The 17,810-nt window shown below is 31.4% G+C and overlaps 1 protein-coding gene across 19 annotated transcripts in view; it reads right to left on the bottom strand.

Moving 5' to 3' along the window:
- Positions 1-17,810, bottom strand: part of LOC139493299 (synaptotagmin-7-like) — a 151,160-nt gene that overhangs the window by 68,764 nt on the left and 64,586 nt on the right. The window contains exon 1 of one of the 19 annotated variants that reach the window (XM_071281572.1): positions 14,534-14,933. The exons of 17 other annotated variants lie outside the window; for them this stretch is intronic. In XM_071281572.1, the coding sequence (XP_071137673.1) occupies positions 14,534-14,574 (41 nt within the window). In that variant the 5' untranslated portion in view covers positions 14,575-14,933. Of the gene's footprint in view, positions 1-14,533; positions 14,934-17,810 lie in introns of those variants that run through there. One more of the 19 variants, XM_071281571.1, reaches the window with a different exon arrangement.

Raw genomic sequence — 17,810 nt, forward strand, 5'->3', positions numbered from 1 at the left:
TTTTATTGGAAAATAACGAAAAAATTTTCTTCATTTAACAGTTATAGTGTGAATTTTATATATAATAAACTAAATGTTCAAAAATTCCGTGCGACACTTGGTTGTATATTATATCTCGTAATTTTGGAGTTTTACACTCTACAAATCTGCAATCTACTGTGTGGTATCTAAAAAAAAAAATAACAGTATTAGCGTTCCGTGACGCTAAAATCTGAAAGCAAGTGTTAAGAATATTCGCCGTGGGTATAAATCTAGCATTCACATAGTAGACGTGCCAACCTTTGCATGATCCTTAGAAATAAAGTACATAATGATAGACCAGTCCTAGTCACAATGATTTTTTTTTTAAATTTTAGTCACTGAAGCCCCAAGTCTGATCTTCGACGGTTTACAAACACGTTTAATGCTGTTAGAAAATACTATTCCATTATATTCCCTGAACTCTCTGCCTTTAACTGTTATGTATTTTTTTTCCGGTTACCAACCTTTCCCCCTGAAATACCTTTTTTTCCCCCTTTAAAACATATCATATAAAAAAAAAACATGTACATATATACATGTCATATGCATATAATTACAGAAATACATTACTAAGGGATTCGAATCAGTATTTCCCTTCATATATTAATCAGTCTCCTGGTAAAAAAAAAGGCAAATAACTGCAAATAAAAAGTTGATTTTTTTGTCTGATCTTTCCTATATGATATGTACTGGGTTGGTGTGTGTCCAGGACTTTGTCAAGACTGTCTCACCCAATTACGATCCTAACCATGAAATACTATATATTCCAAATGGCTTTGAATCTACTAAAAATTGTTGAACTTGTTTAAACACAAGTAGATTTTCCTCTTGACTGAGGTTATTTTGCAAAACAGGAGTGTTTTATATTCTATGGGAACGGAATCGTTTCTATTGTACGTTTTCGGACAAGGGAGTACACTCGAGAAGACAATGCTTACTGCTTTCGATTCTACCACAAGTACAGTTTTTAATTTCTTCAAGATTTCTCTTAATACATGTTCGTTTAGATTACTGCAATCCATTCGAAGTCTGGCATGAAGTATTTGTCCTTTCCTTTCTCCATATAAATAATAATTTGGTATTTTACTTACATTTTGATTAAGGTAACGTTTAAGTGTAAACTTAGATGGGACCAAATCTGATATCGTCCAGAAAAGCATTTCAAGATCGAATGACTGACGTAAGAAAAGATTTCTGATACAGTACTGTTCTACACTTTATATGTTGTGTGTCATTCGTTCGTCTTGTGTCATAGTTATGAATATTAAACAGTTGTGAGGGATACATATCGCTTAAATAATCAGGGGTCTTATTGTGAAACATTTCATGCTTTTTACGTCGACCTTTCTGATAGTAACTCCCATCCTGTTTCATTGTATAATTTGTTTATGGGTGATAGCTTAGTACCGCCAGTAACAAGCATATCCGCTTCAAGTTGCATATTTTCTAGTTTATCAGTTTTGATAAGAGCCAAAGTGGTCGACTGGTCTAGCTCGCCGATCATAGTGCAATGCAATTTGGTACCACGATATCTCAGTTCGAATTCTGGTGAGGGAAAAACAAAAATTTGCTAACGCAAATTTAAAGCTCTAACATTGTTGGGTTGATGTTTAGAATACTTAAATACGTCTGAACGATCATCTGAACGAGTGACAACTCTACAACAGATTTATCCATCGGATCACTAGCAGTGATGGTGATACAATATATACAAACTAATCTGTAATCACGATGCCTTTATAAATGACTTGTAAATTGGAATGTCCCTCTCTGGAAATGTTCTTACTTTGTTTGTTCTAAGTTGTTTGAACATTGTTATGTTGCTACTATATTATCGCTTTAGAAGTTCTAACATTGTCGTCATAAACTTATTGATCGGTATTGCGATGAAACCATATCATTGATTCACAATGGAAACAGATTTTTTCGCAGTGTCATAGATTCGTCGTTTGTCTTACCCTTACTTGATATTGTATGAGAAATTGTGAAAGTTGTCCATCATGTTTATTTATTGGTCTTTATAAAAGTAATTTTGAAAATCTGTTCATCGGTCTGTTCATAGTTCCCTTTACTTCCTGAATACTTTTAGCGAAGATTTGATAGTTTAATAATTTCCTACAACCGGTATGCATATTCGGAATGGCGTTTTTTTTTCTGTCAAAATTTTTCAAGTATTGTAGGAGCAATACCAAGGCCTGGCAAGGTGTCCAACACAAAGTTAAAGTGCGTGTATTTTAGCTAAGATGTTTAACGGCCTTCAACTTTTTTGATAAAGTTTAATTGCTGCCTTTTCGACACAATTCATGTTTCAAATTCTGTTTTCTATATTTTGAAATTGATTTTAACACAAGAGAGTAAAATAATTGCACATAAAACTAGTTTTTTAGAAACTAAATTTAAGTGTCAGGAGATTGTCAGAATGCAGGATTCAAGTTGCACTTTTTATCATAAATTTTTATATTTTGATTTAAAAAAAAAAAAGAGTCATATTTTAAATTGTTGCCCATAAAACTAGGGTTTTAGAGAACCAAATTTAAGTGTCTGGAGGTTGTCAGAATGCAGGATTTTGCACTATTTATTAAAATTTTCTCGGGGGCCTTAAGCGGCCCCCGAACCCCTTGCCGCATAACCGCCTCTACGAGGCGGGATGCGTCGCTTCGCGACCCATCATGATTTTCTGCCGTACCAATATAAATTAGGATGCTACGCCTCTGTCTTTTTGTACATAAGGAAATGCCTGTACCATGTCAGGAATATGACAGTAGTTGTCCATCTGTTTTAAATGTATTTGTGCTTTTGATTTTGCCATTTGATAAAGGGACTTTCCATTTTCATGGAGTTCAGTATTTTTGGTGTTGAACTTTTTCTTGCAAATACATTCTACACATTTACACATTTATGATGGTGTTTCAGTAAATTTAAATGCTTGTATCAATCTCCTGAACTTGGTATTTTTTCTTAATATTTTTATAAGAGCAAAAATAAATCCTCTGCTTCTTGTGGATTATGATGTATCCCAATAGAAAACTATAAGAATGAATCTTTAGTTAATGGCCTTTCAGTAATGAGAATTTGACTTGAATCCCTTTCCTAAAGCATATCAGTGCCTTTACTATCTTATGTCAAGATAAAGATGATACACATGGTAATCTCTAGCTGTACACCTATAATATTCACCAGGAGTATGTTGTATAGTTCAAAAATATTCAAATTTGCTAGATCTAAAGCATAAAAAAATATGATAAGAGCCAAAAAGCAGAAGTAAATGTGACAGCTTATCTGTATTGATGATGCAGTGTCTAGCATGTTTATGACATTAGAATAGAAACTCAATATTCCTTATTAGTCAATGACATTAAATGAGTTTGTAAATTTATAATAATTTTGAGAGAAGGAAACACTCATTAATTTTTCAATTTTGTAGTCTGCACTTATTACAACAATCCAGTCAGAAACAAACAGTACATTTGACATTCAGAAAAACCTCACTAGAATCATACAGATTTCAAAGACAATTCTATCAGACATTTTTACGACAAAGAGTATAGACCTACTATTAAGTTATAAAAGAGTTGTTATTGCCTGAAATAAGCTATTAACCTCAAGGTTTTGTTCATTGTTACTGATCTATATGAACATTTCTCTGCAGGGACAATCATATGATATACCAGAAAACAAAACAGTCTTCGAATAAAGAAAACTGCCTATTATATTCTTGTGTCTTCCTGTTTAATAGGTGCATAAGATTATGTGGGACGAACAAAAAACTTCTATATTCATTTAATGTATTTCCACATGTATTAGAATTGACCAGTAAATAGTTCTCAAGTTAAAGTTATCTCCCCTTTTTACATCTCTGCCTATAATAATGATCTTCATACAGGAGTCAGTTATTGTTAAGTTTCCCCAAAATATAACTTGTATAATGGAATGGATATCTATATGAATAAAATAATGTTTTAATAACAGTTTATGATCTCCCCCTCAACATGTCTCTTTTTTTATTAGTGTTACTTATTTGAATATAAGGGCAAATAACTCCTACAAGAAGTATTCATACTAAATTTATAGGATATTTTCCCTAGATATTCAATAACAAATATAGGGATACATAATTGAAGCTGTAGACTAAGTACAATTTTTAACAGTAAAAGGGCAGTAACATTGATTAGTTTGTGTTCAAAAACATAACAGAAGTTACAATTCAAGGAGGGAGAGATCAGATGATCTCGTAATATAATACAATGGATAAAATCATAAAATGTTAGAGTATGATAAAGTCAAGGAGAAACTAATGTGACTAAACACTTCTATAGTTAACAACATGGGAAAACAAATCACAACATAAAAATCCTTCTCATTGACACAATATTCTAATGACAAACTGAGATCAAATGAGTCTTGTATACTATTTATAATGGCTGTATGTATTTAATCTTCAATATCATCACTACATTAAGTATTCATTTCACATAAAAATCTAAGATGAACCTTTTCCAATGATTAAATAACTTTTCATTTCATTTGATCAATCAGAATTTTATTGACAAAAATATGTTCAATATAAAAACCTTACATGTTTTATTAATTTTTTTCCTATATGTTCTAGATCTGTAATCATACAAGTTTTACATCTTGTGTTGTGCTTTGTTATTCATGAGATTGAAATGGTTCATTTATCAAATAAGGTTTACTTGTAAATATAATCATTTCCATATGATATAATACAAACTCATAAAACTGTGTTTATGGACAACTTTTCAAATATTAAATTATATGGGGACGAAGTCCCCAAAAACAGTGAAAAAATCAATAAAAAATAAAAAAAAAAATAAAAAATTGGGAATTTTCATTGTACTAATAAACTCAAAATCGTTCAATTTTTTTTTTATGTCATGACTGTTTTGAATTCCTGCATCTGTGCAGAAATCTACATTACAACGTACTGCCTTTTACTGGTCTCGTTTGTATGAAACTTTAAGTAAAATATATATTTATCAGTCTAGTATAAAATAGAAAGGAACGCAATACCAATTTCATTTTTAATAATTCCTAAATATGAAAAAAAGTTACCTGATGACAGCGTTTCATTGTTTACATTGCATATGACGTCATAACTCAGATAACGTCACAACTAAAATCCCTAACAACAGAACCAAAATCGGAAACGTTACGGTATTTTCGTTTCTTTTTTTTAACATTTATATTTAAGTTACAAAAAAATAATTCATACAGACTTTGTCCGCATTTACAGGTAATGCCTGCCTCATATTAATCCTGTACCAAGTCATCATTGATACTGATTAAATGTTATATTATAAATTAATTCTACAACTTGTTGACAATAAGTATAACATGGAGAATTTGAATTCAGATTAAAATCTATCATTAAACAATTCTAAAACAACCAATCTAATATGAGAATAAAAATAATAAACTCATGCCTTTTATAGTCTACTATATATAAGAGTATATATATTATAGATTTCACTCATTGTTGAAGGTCATAATGGTTGTCAATAATTACCTTCATCCACTTAATTTGACGGATAGTTGTCTCATTGGAAATCCTACCACATTTTCTTGTTTTCATTCTATATTATACCAATAGAAATTAAAATAATTGAATCTAGAGTTTAATTGTTATCGCAGAGTTCTATGACACATTGGCAATAGATAATACCACAGTAGAAGAACTTCATCCCAGATTATGATAAACCTCAATCCTGTTAATGGACCTTTGGGCAAAGAAAACATTATTCAACTGAAAAAACATAAATGAATCTAAAATTGGACCAGGAAAACATTATGCAATCTAAAAACAGTAATGGAGACCTTTGGGTGAATAAACATGCAATTGATAAACTTTTAAACTTTAAAAACCACTTTAAATCAGCTCCTGCATGGGAATTGTTCTGATGTTTCAGACATGCTAACAATGAACATTAAAACATTGAATCAATCTTCCATATTTAACATTATTTACACCACAATATCCTGGATAAGAATGGAGTTTTCATGTCTGTAACCTGATAGACACCATTATACGGTTACGTAATAATGTGTTACAATGCTCACTTCTATTTGTTACTATCAAGAGCTTTATTTGTCAGTGTATCCGAGAACACTTACATTACTCATATATTTACATATTTGACAGCAATGCTTCAGTGTGTTGGAGTAATCTTGGCAATGCTTTCAATCAAGATTTATTTAAAACAACTATTGATACTTTTGGATGCAATTAAACTTACAGCTCAGATTTCTTAAAAAACAGCTAGCATAGATTTAATTGAAATTAGAGCGTACAGAGTATCACCAGGTAAACAAAATTACCTTTATCAAACACTTCAAAGGTTTATTCTGAAGAATTGACTTTTTAAGTTACTCAAAATTATATTCTTTTATAATTATTTACATTTTTACAATCATAGACAATTACATAAAATCATTGGTCTCTTTTGGATAGTTGTTACTTCTTTGCCTATCATACTTGAGATCTCCTTATTAATTTACTAAGGCAACATGTATGCAACGCTTAAACAGTAATAAACTTTAAAAACATTTTGAAATTGTTTTTAAATATATTGCTTTTACACCAAAGTTTTAGGTATTAAAGGAAAGGATTGAGCACTCACAAACATTTTAACATACAAAGACCAAGCATATGTCAAATTCTCTGAAACTGATATTATCAAGATGCTTGATTTCTTGATTGACAACATATTTGTTATGTTTGGAGGACGTGTTTTTCAACAGACTGTCGGCATTCCAATGGGAACAAACTGTGCCCCTCTACTTGCCGACTTGTTTCTTTATTATTATGAGGCTGACCTCATGCAGGAACTTCTTAGGAAGAAAGATAAGAAGTTAGCACTATCCTTTAACTCTACTTTTCGCTATATAGATGATGTTCTTTCACTAAATAATTCAAAATTTGGTGATTATGTGGAACGCATCTATCCAATCAAGCTAGAGATAAAGGATACTACAGATACAGTTAAGTCGGCCTCATATCTTGACTTACATCTAGAAATTGACAATGAGGGTCGGTTGAAAACAAAACTTTACGACAAAAGAGCGGCGTAAAGCAACCAACAATCAATCAATCAATCCATTTCTAAGTAGCAACATTCCAGCAGCACCTGCATACGGGGTATATATCTCCCAATTGATACGATATTCCCGTGCTTGCATTTCCTATCATGATTTTCTTGATAGAGGGTTGCTGCTCACAAAGAAGCTATTAAACCAAGAGTTCCAAATGGTGAAGTTGAAATCATCGCTTTGTAAATTTTACAGACGCCATCACGAGTTGGTTGACCGTTATGGAATAACCGTATCACAAATGATATCGGATATGTTCCTTACATTGTAACTACAATCCCCTTCCCTTTCCTGAATGTGACCTACCGAATTAGACTATTTACAGGATTTGTTATCACATAAGCAACACGACGGGTTCCGCATGTGGAGCAGGATCTGCTTACCCTTCCGGAGCACCTGAGATCACCCCTAGTTTTTTGGTGGGGTTCGTGTTGTTTATTCTTTAGTTTTCTATGTTGTGTCGTGTGTGCTGTTGTTTGTTTATCTTTTTCATTTTTAGCCATGGCGTTGTCAGTTTGTTTTAGATTTATGAGTTTGACTGTCCCTTTGGTATCTTTCGTCCCTCTTTCATAGCAATCACTAGAACACACAGCTGAGAAAGAATAAGTCAGTATGGTATACACCTGTCAAAAAGCAACCATGGATGTATGGTTATAATCATCATGTAACCATGCACTGATAACCATGGTCTATGGTTTTCCACTTTTGTGAACATGGTTGATCAAGCTTCAATCTCATATGGTTGACCATGATGGCCGTTACATCTGACAATTTCTTTCATTAAAGGGAAATTCCGCGATTTTTTACTTATCATCTAATTATGTTCATCTTAACATAAAAAACACATTTGCAAAGTTTTAAATTTATATTCCTTCTAATAACGGAGAAAATCAAGTATTTGTAACTTTTTTGGTTGAATTCTCGAGTGGGTCGTGACGTATTAGCCCGATTTATTGAATTCTGGGAAAAAATAAAATCTGTTTAACTCTTACAGCTTATCGACAATATACGTAATTAAAAGCGCACAGCTGACGAATGGTCGAAGTTATAAACCACAATATAAGAATGAACGAAAGTGAATATGCATATATATACCGTTTTGTATTGATTGAATTAAACTCCTATAAAATTATCTCTAGTAAATGTTTTTGAATAAATTTAATTAATTATTGTTGAGATTTTTTTCATAAAATATTTATTGAACATTTTTACTGATATTGAACTGAAAATATTTCAGTTCTATTTACCGTTATTGTTTTGATAATCATTTCAATGCAACTAATGTGTGAGCAGAGTGTGTATATTATTTTGTAAAGGTCACTGTATATTTCTCGGCTTGAGGTCAATTCGTTTACCTTGTAGCTATTTAGCCGCAGGTGTGAGTTCAAGCGTACACAGGTATAAATGTTGTTATTTGGAAAGGATAAATAGAAAGGATTAGAGTATATGCTGTCATGATGTTAATACACTAAGATTAAATACACGATGAGAATAAAGATACAATAATTAAATTGTGTAAATTAATTGAAAATAAAATTCAGATTCGTAATTCCGAAAGTGTATAAAAATAAAAGGAAACAATTTTTGATTACTTTCTTAGCGGCAATTGGCGTAAAGATTCAAATATGAAGCAAAAAATAGTAGTTTTAATCTTTAATAAAAACTAAATGCAATATTACCCAATTTGATATACCATTGTACATCTGTTTGATATCATTGACTTTACCGGAATTTCTTAACTTGTATTCAAATCTGGCTGTGTTTAAATGCTAATAAAACTATTGCAATTTTAAAGTTTTTAATTGACAAAAAAATACAACATACAACATGCATAATTTTTTTTTAGTTTCTTTTTAACATTTTATTCTTACATAATTAAATTCATTTGACAATCATTTACACGAACTTTTTGTGAAAAGAATACTAATTATCTAAGCTAAGGCATTATATCTTTTGAGGATTTTTAAGGATTTTTTTTTAAAATTCTATGATAATAGTTGTGCAATGTTGAACATGATAGCGGTCATTAATCCAAATAAGTAATACAGTAGTTGTAATAAAAGTTATACTTTAGTCATGCATTACAGATATTGACGAATTTATAATAGTTCGTTCATACATCGTTGTTCATGAAACAATCATTATTAGTATACATGTAAGTTTCCTGACGTATAAGAGCCATTGAGGATGAGCTCCAGATAAATCAGACTAGTTGCGTTTCGTTCGTTTGTTTGTTGGGAAAGGAGAGGAAATGCAACCGCTTGTACAGATAAACGACAGAATTACCATACAAGCATTTATAGTCAACACAATCAGAAAGAGTTCCCATCGTTAGACGGAGAATATGAAGGCTTCCAAGAATGAACAAGTGACATGTCTAACTCTGAACAGTTAGAGAACAGACTATCGACATCGAACGCTTGTTCTTGATATTTGAAACTGTATGCATATATATACGTATACGTTTATGATATAGTGATGAGTTCTGACAAAAACTAAATTCCTTCATGGTTATATCTTGCCATACGTTTATATTGGTTTGTAAGGTGATTACTCAAAATCGTTATTTGAAAATCCTGTTTGTGAGATGTAGATTCATTTCAATACAGAAATTTCGTCTATATATTTCACAAGTGTATAACACGGAGAAGCTCTGAAGGTTCATTACTCCCATTTTGTTTGGGTGTGAACCATCGATGTTTACAGCAATATCAAGGAATAAGGTGATGATGGTAGAAAGAACTATGGGCGTCATGTGGCAAATATTACATGCATATCGGACAATGAGTTGTCAATCTGTATGAAAAGTTTTCCAATACAACCATATTATTGAGAAGGAATGTTTACATGCTATACTCTCGTACTAGTATTACAGGGTTCTTGTGGCGTTCACCTTAGACACACATCGTTTTAACGATGTTTAAAAAAAAGACAGAACCAATTTAATGTCATATTTCCCTATTTTTTAAATATAACTAAAATTCTTTTATCTGACAAGAATATCCCTATTTAGCGAACAAGTAATTTATTCTTTTTTCGGTTATTGAATACCAAGAAAGAAAATAAATCCCGAAATTAATTTGAATCTTTGATACTCAAAAGTTTCCCAGCAAAATATTCACATCCCCTGGGGATAATTAGTGTTCGTCCAGTGGCATATATAACAATTGTGATGACGAATTCCTTCCTTTGTTTGAGAACAATCTTATTGAAATATAAATCTGTGATTTTCCTAGGTCCACAGCTTCAATGAACCAAAGCAAAAGTTATACATCGACCTGTATTTAAATCAAATTGGTTCTCTTCTTCTTTTGGTATACAACTGTAGTCTATCGACATTCGATGATTACATACTGTTGGCATACGTTGGCTAGTCTATTTACAACACTTTTACCCCTATTTATTCAAAATATATGTTTTTTTCTTATGTTCAATGTATACACGTATATATTTTAAATTGCGCTATAATAGTTCCGTAACTTTATATCCAGTCGTATAAACGAATCGTCGGCAAGTGCGTACATTTTTTTAAATCAATATTTCTGGTCTGTTCCAATCTGTCCTTCACTATTGACAATGACTATATATTACATTTTCCCAAATTCACCCTTGGAAAAAATATTTAAATAGATTTTAATTTCATCAAATCTTATTTTTTGGGTATTATTTATATATTATGAATTATATTCTTTACACCAGAAATGTTATTTATAAACAAGCGTATGAGTTTAGTAATGACAAGTAAGACAGAGTTGTATATTATACATCTGATAGTTCAAAATGGAAAGTTATAAGTTATAAGTTATCAGCCGTGTACACTGCAGAAGTGAAACGATGCATGAACTTGCAAGCCCGACAGGAAATCGCTTGAATACCTGGACGTGTCACCTCACACCCCTCACAATACCTTTGGAAGTAATACCTTTAGCCATGCTGGTGATCAGATAAGGGAAGATCAAAATATATTTGAAAAAAGTTTATTACTTTAAAGAATTATGAACAAATTAGATTTTCGAAAACAATTTTCACGGAACACTTATTTATGATTTCAACTTTGACTTTTCACCTAATTCCAATATCAACAGTTTAAAAACAACAGACCATGGTAATTTAAAAAAAGTAAGAATATTTTCCGTATCAAGTTAGTTAGTCGTATTAAACAACCGTACGATTGACAAGATATCGACACGCAATAGACCACTTTCGAGTTCATCCGTCACCGGAAAAAACTCGTCAATTATACGCGCCTTTATGACGTCATTTACCAGATAGAGGGGGTCGCCTGTATCCCTGCACTATTTACGTTCATCAAGCGTCTTAGTGATCGTCATTGTACAGGATAAACTAGAAATAATGGATGTTCTGTAGGTACTTAATGACAATTCCCTAATGACAGCAATGCTGATTGTCAATTTTGAGAATCCAATTTGCCGAATAATTCGTACAATATAGAATTATAGTTTTCCAACCACTCGCTCAACATTGGAATGGAAGTGACGACGCCCCTAAACGCACAAATGACGTTCACTAAAACCAGAGTTTTTGACGGAAATGCATCGAACTCGAAAGTTGTCTATTACGACTACATCGGTTACTGTAGTTTTGTTTCTTTGTGGTTTATAGACATATCGTTTTTATTTTTCGGGAAAGAAGACAAGATGGCGGATCTCGGAGAATTGATACTCTAAATTTAAAATCGATGGTGATCGCTTATCTAGCGGAATAAAACTTTAATATCTATGAATTTGAACATTTTTATACAGAATGAACATAATATCAATTTTTGATTTTTTTGCGAAGTTTCCCTTTAAAAAATGTAAATTATGACTCTCTCTCCTTTCATGCCTATGTCAAAAAAAATATATTCTCTTTACATTTGAAAACTCAAATACACTGGTCAGTTCTTCAACCTTGCCAGTTTATAAAACACATACAAAGACAGAGCATATTTGTCAAAATTGGAAAACACATATACAAAGCCAACACAGAAACTAAAATCAAAAGAGAAAGAAAAAGAAAGAAGTATTCTATCCTTACAAGATTGCTGAACCTTTCACATGTTCAAATATAAAAAGAAGGAAAATTAAAACTACGGCAAACACAACATATCTTTGCATTGGATACTTCAATATCTTAGTATCAAACCTAAAACAGCAAAGATGTAACATGATTGTTGTGTATCAAATGGATTAACTGTAGTAATCTCAGTAGTATGACTATATATGTTGTTGCTTTGACATTAGCAGCTTGCTCATAAATTATTTATGACACTATATATGGTGGTGTGCTCCAGTAGTATATTTATGAGACTTTATATGGTGGTGTGCTCCAGTAGTACATTTGTACCTTCAACTATCTGTACTAGCCTGTCACAGTATGTTATAATTGTGTATTTCTGGAGGATGTCAAATCAATTCATTCTCTGACAAGATAAAGTTAATGATGAAACATCACAAACATCCATATATCCACACTTAATTAGGTTAAGATGTTTCAATGACAGTACACATGACACATGAATCTATACCTATGTACATCAAGGTACATTCAAATGCTCAAAAGTTTACAAAGCAAAAAGGGAAAACATTTTGGAACACATTATCTAAGAGGGCTTAAAGATTGTCAAAACGTCAAAAACAACTTTGATGAAGCTGTAAAATTGCGGTCCTGTTAAAATATGAGATATTTTTTAAAAACAAAAGGACTACTTTTGAGTTATTGAACTTTGAATTCAATTTTGTTTTGGCAAATTTCACAGCTTATAGGCTATTTAAGCTTGAAATCTTTTAAAGAGAAAAAGTAGAAAGCATATAAGGCAGGGCAACATTAAGACAACATATGAAGTATTATTGCACCACGGGTAAATTATCACGTTGTGATTGGTTCAACACCTAACGTGGTGACCCCCTATCAGACTAGGGGGTTCATGACACATTAATGGTGACGTCATCTATATTGTTGTGTTTCATTGTTTATTTTTCAAGAAAACTCAGCAGAAAAAGTTCAGCGTGTGATAAACTTGTTATACTGTTAACTTAACTGACCCCCCTACGAACCATGATAGAGGGTGAATAAAATCCATAGGGGATTCGACCTCTGAGTGAGTTCTCACCCCCTATGATTTTACTAACACTCTATGGATTCCTAGGGGTTTAGTAGCGAACGATATAACTTATAATGTCAGACTTACTGTCTGTTAACATCACATAAATTAATATTCCCCAAGTAAAATGGTATAATGAAGGGCTATTAGTTTCAGAAAAGAAATTGTTTGATATTTTTATTTATTGTAACTTAGCCAAATGAAAAGTACTCAGCTTCCAAACGGTGATTTTTATATTTAGGTTCTAAATACAGGCTCTGCTAGCTGTACATGGAAACTCAACTAATCATGAACATTTGTTGTTGACCTTTAAGTAAGTTACTGAACTCTGAAAAAGAGTCAAGGACAGGTGACCAATTGAATCAATTGAGACTCAGTATAACCTTTTTATTACTATATGCAAAATATGGATTGGCTAGCTTGTCTACATTGTAAATAATAATCTCTATACAATTAGTTAATGCTGTCACCACTCAATTACCATAACTCTGTCTCTGCCACCTGAGTGATATCGAGACAAACAGAAATAAATAGTTAATTAGATTTACCTAAATTTTACTTCTTAAAGATGTGTGACTAAAATGCAACATCCCTTGACAGAATAATGCATTAACATGCAAAACAAGGGACCTAAGCTAGCTCCTTATGGACCCAAAGAATTCAATTTTCCTTATTAAATTGTATAAAATTTGTTAAAATTAATTTATCTCTAGTCGATTTTGTAAACGGTGATGGTAGGAAGGTTTTGAAAATTATAATTTCCATTGAAAGGTCTGTTCTGCTTAGAAGAAATGTGAATTTGGATATACTGTGGATTCATTACTATTCGTTGGATATCAATTTTTTGTGGATTTTGTGAAAACAGGTGAACCATGAAATAAAATGTTCAATGAATAACATACTTTAGCAAAACATTGAAAATAAATATTAAGAAACATGTGAGTTTTCCTCAATCCATGAAAATTGGTAGCAACAAAAATTAATGAATACACAGTATATATTGATGAGAATGAATCATATTCTTCCTTGAATCATTATGCAGTTAAGCTTTTAAAGTGGAGAATATTGTGTAACCAAACATACAACACTCAGACTCAGGGATGCTGCTGGAACAACCATCCTAAATATGTGTTTAACAATAATCTTTAGTAGAACTTGTTTCTTTACACATTTCAAACAGTTTTTAACTGATGTAGTTAAAAATAACTAGCATACAAATTTTATCATTGAATAACAATTGAAGGTAAATTTAAATGCAGCTATAATAATTTTCTGGCATTCTGATATAAAGATAAGACATACCTGGATCCTTGAGACCACAGTCTGGAGAAAAATGACAACATTTATAATCGCTTTATCCCAAACAAATATAATCCTCAGTTCCACTATCTATTATCCAACAAATTTAATAGGACATTTGCAGGAACTTGATATTTTTGCATAATTTCTCATTAAAACAACGAAAACCTGCATAAATCCATACCAAACATACAAACATCAGGTTTTTAATTTGACAACATTAAGTCTTCAGATCAGCCAACAGTTGGGCCGGTTACGAAAATGTCAAACTTTTTTAAATGTTGACATTGATGATATGATAAGCCTCACGACAGGAGAAAATCAAATATATAACCTACAAAATAATTACAAACTACGTAAATGAGAATACGACTTTATAATCAAATGTAAATTAAATATATTTACACTTCATTTCATACAAATATTATTGGGACGTGCCTTACAGGTATGTAAGAGACCAAAATCTCTAAACGAAAATGAAATATTCACACATGACAAATCAGAAAATGATTATATCTTATATACTGTATTATTGGTAAATATTCAGGTTTTATTGAATTATATGACATATCAATATCAGTGTATTAACCTCGGGCAAGACAAGGATTCTGTATAATATAATCAAATGATACAGCGGAAAAGCAGCCAAAAGCCAACAGCGAAAAACTGATTGAAATATTTCTATTGTATCTGTCATGCCATCTATATTCTTTACAAATAAAATAACTGAACAAATTAGTTGGTAATGAGTTAAAAATCAATTCACGAACAACCGCAACCATCCAAGTTAAAGGGCTATATTAACTAAATAATACATTGGTATTGTAATCATTTCAACCTCTGGTATAATAACTATGTTTATAAAGGGGCATTACTCATGAACTGTGTATAAGTGATGCCACCCAATTTAAAGCTTGATCATCCTTTTGAGGTAATTAGCACTGTGTACAAAATTTATAACATTTGTTTGCAAGTTAAAGAAAAGAATAAAAAAATTCTGCAAATTTTAGGCTTAAAAAAGGGCACCACTCATGAACAAAAAAAGTAAAATGTGGTTGAAGCAAACTTAAGTTAAGAGAACAGACACCAATTTAGGGAACATAGCCATTACAGGCAATGGACAGATGACCAAGGATAACACTTAATGCCCCCTCTGCTATATATGGCAAGGGCATATAAACAGTTTTCTCATTTGAATTGTTTCAAATTTGTCATAGCTATATATATTAATACATTAATACAGTAAGGGTTTTGCAGATTGTTGATTGCTGTACAATGGTCTATAGCTGCATACTTCTAATAGCCATTTGGTCTGTGGCTGAGAACTGTTATATAATTTTTGTAAAAATTACCTTCAATTTTGTTTTACTCGCCTTACATGCACCAGGGAAATAGAATGTCACCTCTATATATAACATTTAAGTATTACTCAGAGACTAATTATATCACCATATAAAGTATATACTAATTTACAAAATTGCATGTTGTTCAATAGAGAAAAGTGTGTATAGACCATAAAAACTGTTTAAATTTGTCCCTAGAGTAATGCATTACTGTAAACAAAGTCATATTTCCATGGAAATGTGGTAATTATAAGACACATCCATAATAACAGTAAAACTCATGTATCAAAACAACTTTTATATAGACACATACCAATTGTTCTTTATTACATTAAGGTCAAGTGTGATCAAAATTAGCTATAAAAAAAAAAAAGAAAGAAAATAAATATCTGAGATGAAACCAACAAAAATCAAACATAATCCTGAACAATATGCTACATCAAGACTATTGATGTGAAAAGAGTAAATCAAAATGGTATTAAGTTATTATCATGTAACTCATTATATATTTAAAAAATTATATAGATAGCTCAGCATTTAGATAAAGAATTATATGGTAAGGAAAATTCCTGCTGGTGTAATGTTTTCCTCTTTTATCTATAAAATTGTGCTGGATCAAGTCTGTTGGTTGTCCTACAGAAAGATTAGCTATTTCATTGAAAACTTATAAGGACCTGAATAGTGATAAAACAAATCAGTTTTGTCCAAATTGGAAGCCCAAGAGACCAGTCCATTAAATCAGCTGACCAGCTGCTGTTTCAATCTGATCTCTATCTATGATCTAAAACAAGACTTTGTCATACTTCATCAGTTATAAGTTATAATGCTGAGATTGGCTTTATAGATCTTGAAGGTAAAAGTAAAAATGTAATTACACTAACTATAAACATTTCTCTTCCATCATGTCTTAATTGAAATATTCAGGTAAATGGGTTTAAGAGCAAAATTATTTTTTTCCAAATATAGTATGCTATATTCCTTAAATCAAAGGCTTTAAAATCCCAGTTAATTATGCATATAATCATCAAATACGCTTACTTTGTGGTATGTGTTTTGCTCATTGTTAAAGGCCATACTGTGACATGCAGTTGTTAACTTTTACTCTCAGGTGAAGATTAGTTTCATTGGCAATCAAATCTAACTTATTTCTTATAATTTGATATTTATTACATCCTGTTACTTCTTTAAAAGCTCTAACATTTACTTGTTGCATATCGTAAACAGAGTTTTAGACCTTAGGTAAACATTGATTTTACTTAGAAACAACAACATATCAGGTCTCTTAGGAGAAATCAATGATAGAGAATGGTATTAAATCAGGCAACCTAGTTCTATCAATATTGGACTATAATTAAATCAAATGAAAAGAAAACTTTAATTTCTATTAACCAATTGTTTGTAAAATATAGGATACTAATCAAGCCACATCACTCAGCTATTCCATGTCTTGTCATTAACTGAACCACAACAATTCAGTGTTCTAAAACACATTTTTTATTAGCTGTATTTCAATAAAATAAACTTGATCTGCATTCAACAAGAATTTATGTGATTCCATTGAATTTAAAATCATTGACTTTGATTAATCAACACTCTGAAAGGAAAGTTTATAGATAGGGTTAAGTTGACAGCTATCACCCATCAAACTTTATTTAAAGGTCATAGTGCTACGCTCAACACTGCATAATGGCTTAAAAAATATATATTTCAAAATTCTGTGTAAATGCTTTCAAACAATTCCTTTAAACAATATAGTTTACATTACAAAAGACAGAATGTTGGATGGACAGACAAGGCATACATGTAAACCTCAAGTCCATGCATGCATTGACTTTCCCAAAAGAGGACTAAAACAAACAAGAACACTGAAGAACTTAAATATCAAATAAAACTGTCTTAAAACTCAATTCTTTAAAGTCTCATCTAAAAGCCTTTGG

Source organism: Mytilus edulis, chromosome 10 (assembly GCF_963676685.1).
Source record: "Mytilus edulis chromosome 10, xbMytEdul2.2, whole genome shotgun sequence".
Taxonomy (NCBI): Eukaryota; Metazoa; Mollusca; class Bivalvia; order Mytilida; family Mytilidae; genus Mytilus; species Mytilus edulis.